At 41.6% G+C, this 15,331-nt stretch overlaps 1 protein-coding gene across 3 annotated transcripts in view; it reads left to right on the forward strand.

Moving 5' to 3' along the window:
- The window catches only part of mbnl3 (muscleblind-like splicing regulator 3), a 37,628-nt gene that overhangs the window by 8,589 nt on the left and 13,708 nt on the right, over nucleotides 1-15,331 (forward strand). For all 3 annotated transcript variants that reach the window (XM_033613527.2, XM_033613192.2, XM_033613445.2), the window contains exons 2-3: nucleotides 830-1,802; nucleotides 13,954-14,118. In XM_033613527.2, the coding sequence (XP_033469418.1) occupies nucleotides 1,629-1,802; nucleotides 13,954-14,118 (339 nt within the window). In that variant the 5' untranslated portion in view covers nucleotides 830-1,628. The remainder of the gene's footprint in view (nucleotides 1-829; nucleotides 1,803-13,953; nucleotides 14,119-15,331) is intronic.

A 15,331-nucleotide genomic window follows, 5' to 3' on the forward strand; every position in this document is an offset into this window, starting at 1 on the left:
TCCTCCCTCCTTGCATCACATTGCAGTGTAGTCCACTGTCTGAATTAGACATGACCTCCTGAGAAGCTGTGTGGAGTCAGAGTTGTTGTACAGTTTGAATATTAGCATGTGGCTCAGCCATGACTGTGAAAAAATCCTGGGAGGAACAAGGACGGGCTCTGTGAAGGGAGGAGCTGCTGTGGAAACCGCCCTGTCATTGGTAGCCTGTGTGCTCTGCGTGCCTGCAAAAGTCTGTCTGATTGGCTGGAGCCTTGCATTGAGCACAGCAGCTGCAGTTGTGAAGCACTACCCTCCCTCTCTCCCTCTCTTTCTGCCCTGTCTCTCCTTTTTCCTACTTCTTCCCTTCACATTAATAACTGTCTGGGAATCATCAGTGTCGACCACACACGTGCCAGCCGGTGCGACTTCAAGGACACGGCTTTTCACAGTATATTGCAGCATGATTCATGTCAAGTTAGTCAATTACTTTCTGCTCCATGCAGCTCAGGGGAGCTGAAGTGACGTCTCTGTCCTGCCTGCAATCTCCCTCTATCCCCTCTCCCTCTTTCTCTCTCTCTCTCTTGTATCACTTAATCAAGACATAGCTTGCCCTTTCCTGTTCATTGCTGCTTCCCTCCCTCCCTGCTCTGCTCCCCTATTTGTTTGTCCTCGCTTGATTCTCTTTGGCTCTCTCCCTTCCACCCTCCTGCCTCGTGGTCCTCATCGCCCTCCGTTTAAACAAGCTCCGCACGAGGTTGTAGCTCCACATTAACAGCATTTTTCTCCTTCAACAGGCTGCTGTATTTTTGTCAATGCTTTGAATTAACGTTCTGTTTTTTTACGTCCACAGCGAGACAGCAAGCAAGGACATGCAGAAGAGAGGTCAGTGAGGAGGATGACAACAGAAGAATAGACGATGGTGAAGGAGGGATGAGAAAGAGACTGAAATAAGAGGAGGAAGTGGAACTCCAAAGTGCCTACTGCGAGGGGTCGTCTGCTGCTGTTTAGCTGCTGGATGAGAGCAGGACGGGGCTCAATGTGTGTTTGGCCTTGAATGGAGGCTATATTTTATCCTGACAGCCACAGAGTCATCCATCCCACGTTGCTGAGCTGCAGTCCCCACATACTGAGCTGAGCCTCCACCTCATCTCATCACTGCAAGAACGCCATTCCTATAAGGTTTTGAAATCTTCTCTCTCAGGCCGTTCAAACACAACTACAGCGACTGCCCCAGCCTCGGCCATGTTGACGTGAATGTAACCGTGACTTATGGTGGGCGTCAGACGATTCAGGTGAAGGCACAGACTCTCAGTGACACATGCCAGAGTGATGTCCTCAGAGTAGCTTCTGTTTTTTTCTTCTTTTTTTTTCTCTACGAGACAGAGCTGGCCTCTGCTCACAGTCTACTCCCTCTATCTCAAACTTCAGCTGCCACTTTTCCCAGGAAGAACTAATAAACAACCCCAAAAATACACCAACCAAAAGGACCTGCTGCCTATTAGGAAAAACTGAAAATATTTTTGCTTCTGTTTCTGTTTCGCTGGGGATTTTTTTTTTTTTTTTGCATCACTATTAGTCACCCTTGCTCTCACCGGACAGTTTTCCGTCCATCTGCCCTCGCCGCCGCTTAGTGCTTGTGAGCGACTCTGATGGCTGTCAGCATGACCATGGGACGGGACACCAAATGGCTGACCCTGGAAGTGTGTCGTGAGTTTCAGAGAGGCACCTGCTCGCGGTCTGATGCCGAGTGCAAGTTTGCTCACCCCTCCCGGAGCTGCCATGTGGAGAATGGCCGAGTCATCGCCTGCTTTGACTCGCTCAAGGTAACAGCGCAACTGACATTATACGTCTTGTTTGTTTAGACACACGCATTGTGATCCGTGTCAGGTTAGCTGATGCTTTTGGCCATGTTGACACACAACACACACAGATACACACAGACCAGGGTTTCCTGTTGTGGTTTATAGCAGTGTTTCAGGAGAAGTGGCCCATCTCTGCTATAAATATATTTAATGAGTGTGACTATCATTAAGGGTGTCATCTACAAACTCAATTGTCTGAGAGAGAAGATGCGTCAGGATGCGGGTGGCTCACCACCTCAGCTAAACAATTTCCTGGAAACATTGCAAACTATGTCAGTTGGTCAACTGATCCACCCTTTTAACCCACACTTAGATTTTCCCTTATTTTATCAATAATTCTGTGGTTTTTGATATTGTGAAATATGATGAACAAGTTTGTTGCCTTTATTAACAATTTAGAAAGTCACTCAGCAAATGATATTTTAATGAACTTGACTGTCATCATGTAGTCTTAAGTGATTTTAACTCAGGATATGGATATGGATTAAGTCTTATTTTGTGATAGCAGTATATTATGATACAGAACATTTAAGACTAATGCTGAAATATCTACATGTGACTTGTTTTGGTACTTTTTTTCCTCCAAAAGTGCAGTAAAGGATTATAATCCAATGCACTTTGTTAAAATCTGGGAATATCTACTCATAGTCCACTAGCTGTCCATTTATACACAGCCCTGGCTCTGCAAAGCTCCTTTCCCACTGGACAAAAACCCGCAGACACCCATGGAAAAGAAAATGATTACCATTCATTCCAGGTACAAATGACTCTGCAGTAGTCACAGGTATTTATCGGCTCCAGCTCTGATCGGCCCAGATCGGCAGTGATGGAAATGCATTCATTTTGGCCCATTTGACGACACTACGCAGTGCAACCCTACACACTGCCACAAAATATCGTCCATCTCTGTCCAGGCAGCCTCAAGCATTGTTCAGAATTAGTTGGCACGGAGTTTAAGAGAGACTGAATAAGCAAGAAAAATGAAAAAGATGTAACCACCGTAACATTTTCACTGGCGTCCATTTCATCTGGTAACTAACCTGTCCGTGACGTTGAATGTGACACACCAGAAAAAAAAAAAATAGAAGGCATACTTGTCTATCTACTGGCAATGGGAAAGCAGCCTATCGCCTACTTTTATGGGTTTTCTTGCATTTAAAACCTGAATACACGCAATAATTTTGGTGTTGAAAGAATATAAATGTGGAAAAAAAGAAAGTGGCTGGAACTGAGCTACACAAAGCTAATCCAGCCGGTCAGCAACAGAGGGCGTTGATGCACACAACAGGGTAAAGGCCATGGATATGGCTGTATAAAAAGAATGCCAGTGGGAGCGAGAGGGGCCGTTAAATGCTGTAAATGACTGGAGGGGTGTATTTGTTTAGGTGTTGAGTTCAAATATCAACAGTCTTTCTCCAAAATGGCCGACTCCACCTTTAAAGGTTATTTTTGCCTTTAGTAGACAGCGTATTTTTGAGAGACAGACAGAGAAGGGGGAGAGAAAAGGGGAGGAGAGGGGGAGTGCAGCCTTTAAGCAGTTTTACTCATTGATTTGCGACATTGTCTGCAATGATGTAATACATTCAGATATATTAAAGGAATAGTTACCACAGTATAAATGGTATTGAAAGGTCTCTGGTGGTGGACAAATTTTATCTCATGGTATATGTAAGGGATAACACCCGACAAGTTACATGTTCCATGACTGTCATGAATGTAGAATAGCTAATGTTATTTCAGAAGTTCTCACTTTCCTCCTAATGTGGACCTTCAGACCTTGCTTCTAATAAAAATCCTGCGTCACAGATGTCCAGTTATCATGTCAGGTCATTAAAAGTTAATTCACACCTTCAAGCCAATCAGAATTCAAGATTTTATTGTCATATTGCCCAACCCTAATTTTAAATAGGCAAGTTCTCTAAAAATAAACACATATACATACGTATAACACTGTCAGAGTCTGTCTTCTGGTTATCAAGATATTTATTGTTTCCATTTTGCCCGGGCGTGATGGAAATTTTCCGTAAAGCCACATTGCCGACAGTCTGTCCGTCCATCAGTGATGCGGGCTCGTCGATGGTGCTGCTTCAACATCACTTAAGCTGCTCTCCTGACTCTCGTCTCCTCCACAGAACCACAACACTAGCTCCACTCATACACAGTGGGAAAAAAAACTAATAGTCTGAGAAGTGACGATGCTTCACTGTATTTCAAAAGAGCTCCGTCTATTGATGGCCGATTGCGCTAAAATCGAGAATAGGCTGCTGCTGTTGTCGACGGCGTGTGTGTTTTTGCTCGACCAGCTTTCATGCAGAGAAAAAAGTGAGACCCAGACAAGGAGCTTTCTGTCTGAGTGCAGCTGCTGTCTCCTCGTTTATTGAGTTAGAATTTATTATTCAGCCATTTTTCTGTGTTATGTCCTCTAGAGCAGGAGGGAGATGGAGAGGGAGAGAGAGGGAGAGAATCAGAGAGGGGGGCCTAGCAACAGCACAGGAGTGCGTACCCATTGGATAGTTTGATCTTCCTGAGTGGCACGGCTGTTTTTAGCACAGAGCAACAGCCTGGCTCTGTACTGGTTGCATTGATGGGAGAAAGGGACGAGCAGCTTTGTACCAAAGGCAGTGAACAAGCATTAAAGGCCATGTTCGGTTGTTTGAAGCCCTGGGGTCATGTCGTTAGAGAAAGAACTGAAGTTGATGACAGTTGAAGGTCAAAGCGGCTTTCTTTATCAGGAGCTGCAGTGGGGCTTTAATACCAGTGCAGTATGTCAACAACCACCTCTTTACAGCAGCGTTTCTGTCCCCATTGTTGTTCAGGATTATTCTCAGCTGACAGCCGTTGTTTTTGGTCGACTGACTGGAAAAAACAAAGAAGCACCACGTTCGAGCCGCTCTAGAGCATCACTCCTTCCTCCCGCTCTCCGCCCACCCCTCCCTTCTTTGTTAATTTTATGGATTTATCTGCTAATGGCCTCCCTCCTCACCGTCCCTCCCATATCTGGCATCTCTGGCCTGGTCCGAGCAGCGATTGCTGTTGCTCGCTGTTAGCTCCGTCTAAACCTGCTCCAGGGGAGGGAGGGGAGGAGGTGGGGGGGGTTGGGGGGGGGGGGGGGGTGATGATCACCGCCTAGTTCTTTTTACCTTGTTAACTGGAGTGCTATTGTCATTTCAAATGATTAGTGTGGACATCACATCTGCCCCACGTACAGCAGATTCAACAGCAGTGTCACTTTTGGATGACATCATGGTAGAGCTGCAACTAACACTTATTTCATCGTTGATTAATCTGTAAAATACTTTGTCGATTAATAGATTAACACAGAAAATAGAGAAAAATGCGCAACACAAGTACTTATAGACAAAGACAATGACTTTAAAAAGCTGCTTTTGTCAAACAACAGACCCAAAGATGCTCAGATTACTATCACATGAAGGCTCAAAAACACCAAACTGACATCAAAGAAGTAGTGGCGATGAAGGCCGACTGTTGCATCATCTGTGTCTCGGCCAAAAAGTTGCACCCAACAAGACTACAGCTAACGGCCAGCTAGCACATATGTTGTGCACCTGCATGAGTGGAAATAACTCTCCACTCCAGCAGACAGTGGTAGTCTGTATTTATCGTTCAAAAAGGGAAACCAGTAGACCGACAGCATGAATTCATGACACTAGTTAGCCACTTAGCACATTAGCAACACAACCAGATGTTGAAAGAACAAATTATATTTACTGTGCGCTACCGAACAATAACAGAAATAGTTGCAAACAGTTTCTGCTGAAGAACTCAGTAGCTAAAAAAAATAATCTTGCCAGGGATGCTGAGTAACTCACCTGTTTCGCCATTTGTTTGCTTTCCTCATTGACGGGCTCTGCCAGGCCCAAAAAAGGCAGACAAGGGCCTAGTGGCACCAACGGTGTGGGACATACCGCAAATACTAAGGCGATAGATGCTCACGTACGGCATGACAGTGGCTGACGGCCAACCGTCGGCTTGCTGTTGGGCCCTAAGACAAAGAAAAACAGGAAATTTTTGCATTAAACCACAATATTTGTTTTGTTTTTTTTACACGAACAAGACCTAATGGCCGCCCACACCAAGAATAAAAAAATCATTCTGTCTCAAGTGGATGGCAGAGTTCACACTGACACTGGCAGATGATATCATTGGGATCACTTGAGTGATTTAATTAATGACAGAAACACTGACAGCCAATTAAAATCCATCTTAATTTACCAAGCATTGCGTTTAACAGGGAAGAGACTCGTCATTGGGTTTCAGTCGTTCATCAGTGTGAATCCTCACATTGTCATTGTTATAGTAATCGTTCTTGGTGTGAACAGCCCGTAAGAGTTGCTAGAATCTCTGTGAGGCTCTTCAAAAGGTCAGGGGATCACCAAAGTGATTATGAGTCATCGGCTGAGTACGGTAGATGATTGTACCAAATTTAATGGCAGCTCATCAAATTTTTATTGAGACATTTCACTAAAACCCTAACATGTCAGCTTTGTGGTGAAGCTAGATAAAAACTCACCAAAATCAGGAGGATTCATCTTCTGAAGACAACGAATGTTGGAACGAAAATACATCTAAATCCATCCAGTAGTAGTGACGAGATTAGGACATTCAGGACTGCTGCTTTTTAGAAGTCATCACCTACTCCTAAAAGTAGAGCGGAGCTGGAGAGACTGTTTGACTACGGTAGCAACACAACTGCTTTCTTGCCACTGCATTGTTACTGCACCATGCTAAAACCAGATGAACAATTTTTTGGATTGTTTTATTGTTTGGATATTTCAGATTGAAAGTGTTTGACAGATTGATGTTGCCATCTCTAAAATCAAACATTAATATCATAGCATTGCTTTCTGTTTTCTTCAGAGCGCACAAGCTACCAAATACAATGGACACCTTCTTTTTTTTATACTGTTACTTCGGTTGAACCACCATTATTTCATCTACTGAGGACAGTAACTGCAGAGAACTTTCACTGATACTTTTTGGTAACCGGGGCTAGCTACCAATAGCTGACGGAAAAAGCACAAACGCTCCCCTCTTCCTGTTTTGGCTGTGCAATGGTTAACTCACCTCCTTTGTACTGTTAATCAAGCCTTCATTTTCCCGGGAGATCTTATCCAGTGGCGGAAGGAATTGCATAGTGAAAACGAGGCTTATGGGAGCCAATCTAAACAATGATGGGGTCATTATGGTACAGCCATTACACTGTGCAATTAACATTTACTTCATAATAAGTTAAAGTAAAAATCTCTGTTTCTGCCTTAAGTTGTGAACTCTGCAGATTTGTTTGTTTATTGTTTGATTGATTAATATCTCCTCTATCTTTCTCTCTTCTGTCTGAATGCATCAACAACACACTACTGTACTAACAGGGACTTTCTCTGTGTTGCGTAGTGTGTTGCTATGGCAACCAAAGGGAGATTCCTGACCCACTACTCTCCTCAATGCCACGTTTTATTTGCCTCCTTCTCCACCACAGATTTCATAGCTTTTGAAAAGCTTTTGTGTCCGTGTCCATGTTTTCAGAGCACACAATGCATAAAGTGCACCATTGGACTCATTAATAGGTACTTCTGATTCCCTGTGAGTTTGAGCAGGCCTTGCTGGGCTCATGGGACTCGCTCCTCATTACAGACTCATCCCTAAACACACAGCCCGCTGACGCAAAGCTTGCTCACATCTCCAGTGTAGGCGAGAGTGTTTGTGTAAGCCTTGTGTGCCGTCCTGACCGTTTTTCAGGCTGCTGCATGTTTTGCTTGTACGCTTTTTGTTTGGTGTGTGAGGTCCTGTGAATCTCTGCTGGATGCTGGTATAGGAGACACTGCAGTTTGTCCTATATAGCTCTCCTGCTGCTTTTTTGTTGCGCCCTCATCTCAGCGCGACATCATCCATCACCGTCAGAGTCTCTGCACCATGACGTCAGTTTGTCTTTGGAGTTTTTTAGCCGTGCGGCACTCTCGCGATCACCTAATGAGAGCTGGTTTTGTGTGGGTGTGGTTTGATGATAGAGCATGAGGCTGACGCTCAGCGGAGGTAGTTTAGCGGGTTAACAGCTCATCTGCAGGGCCAGACAGCTGCTGTCGGCCCAGGGGTTTAATGGAGACTGCAGTTTTTTCCTCAGAGTGTGTGTGTTGACCTGCAGTGTAGCACCATCTTCACCTTCCCCACTGACTCCGGCAGGGAGGAAGGACACGACTTTAACGACGTTCTGGGGCAAAATGAATTGCTTTTAGATAAGTGCCTCAAAATCTGATTTAGGGTTTGACAAGAAGCCAAAAGTGACAAGTAGAAAAATGAGCATAAAGAATTGCTTCTGATCAAAAATGGTGTCTGCTGAATCGAGATGAGCCTCCACTGATGAAAATACAGAATTATAGCAACTTAAGTTAGTCGATCTTGTTTTTTATTCGTAGTTTCAAAACACATTCCATTGATCACAAGATTGATCTCTGATACTGACAATTTTTAGGGAGTTATGCCCTCATCAGAGGCACTACACCTGCAGCCACATGGTTTAACTTTTATCTAATATCCAGTTTAATTCATAATTCATAATTCTACTGAGCAATGTGACCTCTGGTAATATTGTTTTTATAACCATGTCTTGCTGTGTCATTCACTTTTATTATAAAGGGAATCTATTTTGCGCGACACTCTGGTTCCAGTCACACAAACTGTCTGCCGTCATTGTTGAAGCCTGCATGTAATGAATGAAGCTTTGCATACAAGACAAATAGAAATGCTTTGACTATGCACATAAGCCCAACAGCAGACGATGGCTGCTCCGCCAACATACCGCATTTGTTGATGAATAGTCATGAATAGTTCTCTGTGTTCATCAGATCAGCATGTTTAATTTTTTTAATTATTCATTGTTTTTAATGGGATACATTGTTACAGTAGAAAAGTACACTTGATAACAAGTACCTTCACTTGAGTTTAAACCTCGTGTTTAACCCGACCCTGTCCTGACCTTCTGAAGGTGAGGAGTAAAGATCATGAAGTAACCAATGATTAGAGATTAGCTCCTCAACTATACTTGATAAAATGGATTTACATATATAACGTCCAGTAGTGGAAGTACATATACTCAAATACTGTGGTACTTAATATTTTTGCTAGCTGCAGTGATAAACCACATTTATGGATCAAAAACTTGGGACAGAATCATTCCAATACAAATGCTGTATAAATAATTTGCTCATAGTAATCAAGTGCTTACAGTGTTAATATTAAGTCTTTTTATACATGACAACACATGGAAAAACATTTTAAAACTACAGCAATTCTTTTTTTAACTTAATTCTCCTGATACTTTGGCTGGTAGGACAGTAAAACATAATCTAATTGAGGCTTATGACAAACTGCCTAAAAGGACCAACGAGATGCAACAGTGAAACTTCCTCAGACTACCTCATGTGATGTACTGAAACAATGAGAAACGGTCACGGCTACTGATGGAGACATTAAATGAACGAGGAAGGGAAAAGCACCTACGGTTGAAGCTGTCCTCATCATGTGGATTGATAATGCCGGGTCACTTAATGCCTCCATGTGATGCCCCCCATAACTGTATATTCATGTAATAAATATATAAATGTCAGTTAGATGGTAATCTGCATGAGGATTAAAGAAAAAGAAAGCAAATGTAGTTATAATAATCATCTGCTTATAGTGGTCAACTGGACTTGGACAGATGTGATCAGTATAAAAGGTTTCTCCTCAGAGTTGCAAATTGTAAGCACTTCCCTTATTCCATGGTTACATTAACGATCAATTAATTAAAGCTCACAGCAAAATACTGCATATTCACTGATAGAATTTCATAGCCTATGAAACATAAAAAGTATGTACAGCCCTAGAAATATACAACACATTGAATATAACTTAATAATGCCTTGATGTGTCTGCTTTATTTTCCATTGTCACCGCAGCACTCTTCTTCCAGACCCCAAGATGGCCGCCTTGTCATAAAATAGTTACATTGCGGCCATTTTTTTGCTAATGCTAGTCATTGAAATGTACTTTCTAAACACACCATTCTTCTGATATAATAGGAGACTACACATTGTTTATAGTAAAAATCAGACCTCTATTTGAATGATTAAATTTCATCATGTTCAATCAAATCGTTAACAAACGATCAATTGATTGTCGCTTAATCGTTATCATCCCTGATTCCACTGTATTAGATATTTTACTTTATTATTATTTTACATATAAAACATAGGATGAGCTCATCTAATAATATAATATATAATTGTGTAAAAATGACAGGGACTATTTTTCTGCATCAAGTAATTTTACTTTTAATAAAGGGTCAGTTCACCCTAAAATTACTTGTAGTGCTATTTATCAGTCTAGATTGTTCTGGTGTGAGTTGCTGAGTGTTGGAGATATCAGCCGTAGAGATGTCTGCCTTCTCTTGAATATAATGGAACTAGATGGCACTCAGCTTGTGATGCTCAAAACGCCAAAAAGTACATTTAAAAAACTCAGTGTCTCTTTCCAGAAATCATGACCTGGTTACTCAAAGTAATCCACAGACCTTGTTGTGAGCAGATTTTGTAGAAACTATTTTCTTTCCACTTAACTACACCAACCGTCCCTGCTACCACTACCCCTAATAGTCAGACCTTTGAAAATGCTGCTGATTCCATTTTAGTTTGAACACTGCAGGGTTGCATTTTGGTCTGGACGGGTAGAAACGTACCCTTTTAAAAATGATGACACAGACATCCTCGTTTGATTCCTGATTCAGTCAGTCACAGCTTGTCAAGTCAAAACATTATTGCCAGGCCTACATACCTTTTGTGATATCATCCTCCTTGTGAGGGTACTCAAGTAATATTGCCTCAGCTTCCTCTGGTAATGGATAATGTGTCCTGCCAGCACCCCTCTAATAAGTCACTATATCTACTTTAGTTTCACTTCTTCCTCAGTCCAGCAGAGAGCTCTCTGGTCTTACTTTTCCCCATCTCTGTAGTATTTTCTATAATTAAGCAACAAAACCACAGAGTAGACAATCTGCTTTATGTTTACACCTCTGCATTCTAGGGTTGGGTACCGAAACTCGGTACTTTTTGTACTTGGTACCGATTTGTACTACTGAGTACCGATTCACTTAAAATTAATCGGTGCCAAATTTCGGTACCTGAGGTGGAGGCGGAGCAAGAGTGCATGACTCGCACCTCGGACTCAGCAACAATGGCGACAAAAAAAATGTGCAGACAAAAGTTAACGTGCAGCAGTGTTCGTAAATGTTCTCAATAAAATGTTGAAACTGAGAAGTTTACACTATGGGCCAGAACGACGCATAGTGCGTCCAAATTCACACGCGTTCTTCTCTGTGGATTTTCTCCAGGACCGTGCGTCATAGCGAGAAGCCACGCATATCAGCGGAAACAGCAGAACTGTAGCTTTCCACCAAGGCCAAGCACTTGTCCGTAATCTGAAAAAAATTGATAAAGTTACAATAAAATGATGTTTAACAGAGCTTTCATACAGCTCTGCACACACATTACTGTTGGATGGATTACTCACGAATGCAGGGTCGCACAGAAATGCCACGCATATCTCATGAAAGCACAGGACCACACACATCATTGTGCTGTCATCCCATCACGCTATAAATACAGATCAATTGTCTACCAAATAAAAACCTGACAAATTTCTTTACAATCCATGATACAGATCTTGTTATCAGTCACTTCATATAGTGAGGAATATTGTATCTTACCACGTCTCAGGCTTGCGTGTGTTTCTCCCTGTCTATCCACATTTGTAGTCCGGCTTTCAAGATGCAAATATCTCCATATTGTCCAGTTGACACTCCATCAAACTTTGTATGACAAGACCAGTGCACTTCACCTTTGCGCACACAGACAACTGAGGCCTAATTATGCATGCTGACAGGGCCGTAGTCACCATATACATTGAGGAGGACACGTGCCCCCCCACCAATACCCAAAATGTTTCCCCAATATAAAACTGAAACTGAAAAACAAATATTATCTTGGAGGACATCATTGCACTTGGTTGACTATTTTTCTGTTATCTTAGATGTAAATATTGCATGTTTCTTTCAGATAAAACACATTTTTGACTTGTGAATGAGTCAATGGAATTTCTTGCAATAATGAAAAAATACTGGCAATTATGTCCGCCTGGCACAAACCACATGTTTTGGACAGCTGGGAAGTGACAGAATGTCCCAGCATCATGGTTCTTATATTGCCAGATTCCAGAGAGTCTCCCCTCTTCATATATGGCAGAATATGTCATTTTCCAACTTGCTATGGTGAGATACATGCAAAAATGTGAGAATTTAGGCACACAGATTTGTTTTTTTCATTGATATAAAAATTAATGTAAAATACAGGCACATAGAAGGACATGGAATGATGGCAAATCTGGTTAGCCCAGATTGTCCTGAAAAAAACAAGATATAGCATGTGTATGTAGCCTTTATAATGACTGTGATATGAGCTTAAAAGTAAAGGCAGTAAAAATACCCCAAAAAGGCCTAGGGCCCATAGGGTTAAAAAGTACCGAAATAAGGTACCGTTTGGTACCGGTACCGAATTCCAGATACCGGTACCGTATCGGTTCAATTATGAACGGTACCCAACCCTAGTGCATGCCCAGTGTACGTAAATGGTCATGTGATATATGTTTTGAGACGTGTTAGTATGGATGGAGATTATTCTGAAACAATGCTAAAATGCTCATGTGTAGGGGATTGTATAAGGGTGGATGTGGCCTGAGCTAGCTAATGTTCCAGCTCAGCTAAGAGGAACACCATTTATGTCTACAGCTCACACTGTCATTAGCACTAGAGAGAAAATAGTTCCTACATGAAACTGCTCACAACAAGGTCTGTGGATTAGCTCTAGTAACCAGGTCATGATTTCTGGAAAGAAACATTACTGTTGAGTTTCTCAAATGAAGATTTTTGCTGCTCTGAGTACCACAAGCCAAGTGCCATCTAGTTCCATTATATTGGAGAGAAGGCAGACATCTCTAGGGCTGATATCTCCAACACTCTGCAACTCACACCAAATCAACCTAGACTGATTAAATGCACAACAGGTAAGAGGAAAAATATGTTTTATTGATTTGGGGTTGAACTGTCCCTTTAAGTACATTTTGCTGATAATTCTTGCGTACCTTTGCTTGTTACTTACAGTAAGTAAAGGATCTGAATACTTCCACCATCACTAACAGTATTTTGCACATTTTAAAATGAATGCAAGTAAAAAAAAAAGGTCTCTGTTCTCCATCTAATCCTATTTTAGCTCTCCCCTGAACAAAACAAATGCCTATGCTGCAGTCACAGTCACATACTTATTATATTACTTATTGTATATATGTGCATAAATATATATACACATATATTAGGGATGTTTTTTCTCTCTCTGTAAAGTATCTTATTTGTTGACTGATAACGACCAGGTGGGGATTCAGACGGATTGGAACAGGACGGTGAGAGTCGAGCATGTGTTTTCACTCTGCAGCTTTATCTCTTGTAATGTCAGCAAGGTTTATCTGACGTCTGCTGTGCCTCTGTGGAAAAATCCAAAGCTGGCTCAAACACTCCACCTGTCAGTTCACATTGCTGTAAAAAAAATGACTCGTTAATGCTATGAAATGAAAAATAAAGTCTCATTAATGACTCAAAGCAATTAGCTTGTAGAAAGGAGAAACACCTTTGAATGACGGCCAGTTAAATTTCTATATTTCTGTTTTGCTCGTGGATTCCAGTGTAACATGCTTTAATGATGAACATTTTTAGAAAGTGGTTGCACATCTCTCATGAATTATCCAGTACGCTGTCTTCCGGGACTTCATTAGTGCTTTAGTTCACCAGACTTTACCGTACATAGCTCTGCTCCGTAAACAAGCTTGATTCTTGATGTTTAGTTTTACAAATTGTACTTGATTATCTGGATGAGTGCAATGCAGCTTAGTTGTTGCAATAAGGTGAGCTTTCTACGTCAAGGCACACCCCTGATTGATGTATCGTTACATTGTTTTCAGAGTTGCCCCGTCTGTCTGCTCTCACACTCACCTTCCCTTCCTCCTCTCTCCTCCTCAGGGGCGCTGCACCCGTGAGAACTGTAAATACCTGCATCCACCGCCGCACCTGAAAACCCAGCTGGAGATTAACGGGAGGAACAACCTGATCCAGCAGAAGGCCGCCGCGGCCATGTTGGCTCAACAGATGCAGTTCATGCTGCCCGGAGCACAGTTGCAGCCCATAGTGAGCAGCCTACACTAAAACTACGACTCTTTAATCAATACATTGTGTTTGAAAATGTTAAAACACTAACTGCACTCTGTATACTGTGAGTGATGTTTTAACCTGCAGCAGAGTGGCAGTTATTTTATGATAATAGAATAATATTTGACTCTCTGTTGGAGCTGGCATCAAGTTGCAGTTAAATTTCTTCTATCTTCTGTCCTCTGAGTAGAGCTTGTCGATATGGAGAAAGTCAAATATCAATATTTAGTTATATATAGTTTCATATCACAGTGTCAGATTCAGATTCAGACAATTTTATCAATCCCACCAGGGGCAATTTGTTTCAACAGCTTGCCTTGCACTCATGCTATAGCATATGGTAAAATGTAGACACATAAATAGATGAGCAATAAATGAAAATAAAAAATATGCCAAGGAGTTCAGTGGAATAAAGAAATCTTTAATTAATTTAAAATCATTAATAGACTGATTATCAATAAAAGAGATTAAAAACAATTTTAAAAAATACAGAGAATTGTTGACCAGTCCTACCTTTAATAAAGATCAAAAGGGAAATAAAGAAGTCTATTTAAATATATTTAAACTCTCCCTGCCCATTTACGGTCAGAACTATGTGCAGAAATTACTGCCAAATATAACAAATTGGGTGAAGAATCACACTTTGGAGAATGAGGTAGTGGTGTGCTCGAGGACTGTCTTACCAAATGAGACCCAAGAAAAAACGGAGGTGCTCTTGAAGAAAAGGGTCAGTACATGGAGAGAAAAAATGAACTTCATGCACTCATGCGTGGAGCAGAAACAAATGCATTGGAATTCAGTTAAAAAATCCTTTATTCGGGGCGACATTGGCTTAGTGGATAGAGCAGGCGCCCCATGTACTGTACAAAGCTGTTGCCGCAGCAGCCCGGGTTCAACTCCAGCCTGTGGCCCTTTACTGCATGTCATCCCCTCTCTCTCCCCCCCCTTTCACACTTGTCTGTCCTATTGATTAAAGGCTAAAATGCCCCAAAAAATATCTTAAAAAAAAAACAAACAAAAAAAACCTTTATTCAAAAAATATGGCTGCTTGCATTAAAACAGATTGGTTTCGATCCTAAGGTCTTAATCAGGGTGCAAGACATTTCGTCCCGTAACTTATCAGGTGCTTTTAAATGATGTTAAATATTTCAGATGAATTTTTATTAAATGACACATTAGTGTCACGTTAGTT

This window comes from Epinephelus lanceolatus, chromosome 7 (genome assembly GCF_041903045.1).
Source record: "Epinephelus lanceolatus isolate andai-2023 chromosome 7, ASM4190304v1, whole genome shotgun sequence".
Lineage (NCBI taxonomy): Eukaryota > Metazoa > Chordata > Actinopteri > Perciformes > Serranidae > Epinephelus > Epinephelus lanceolatus.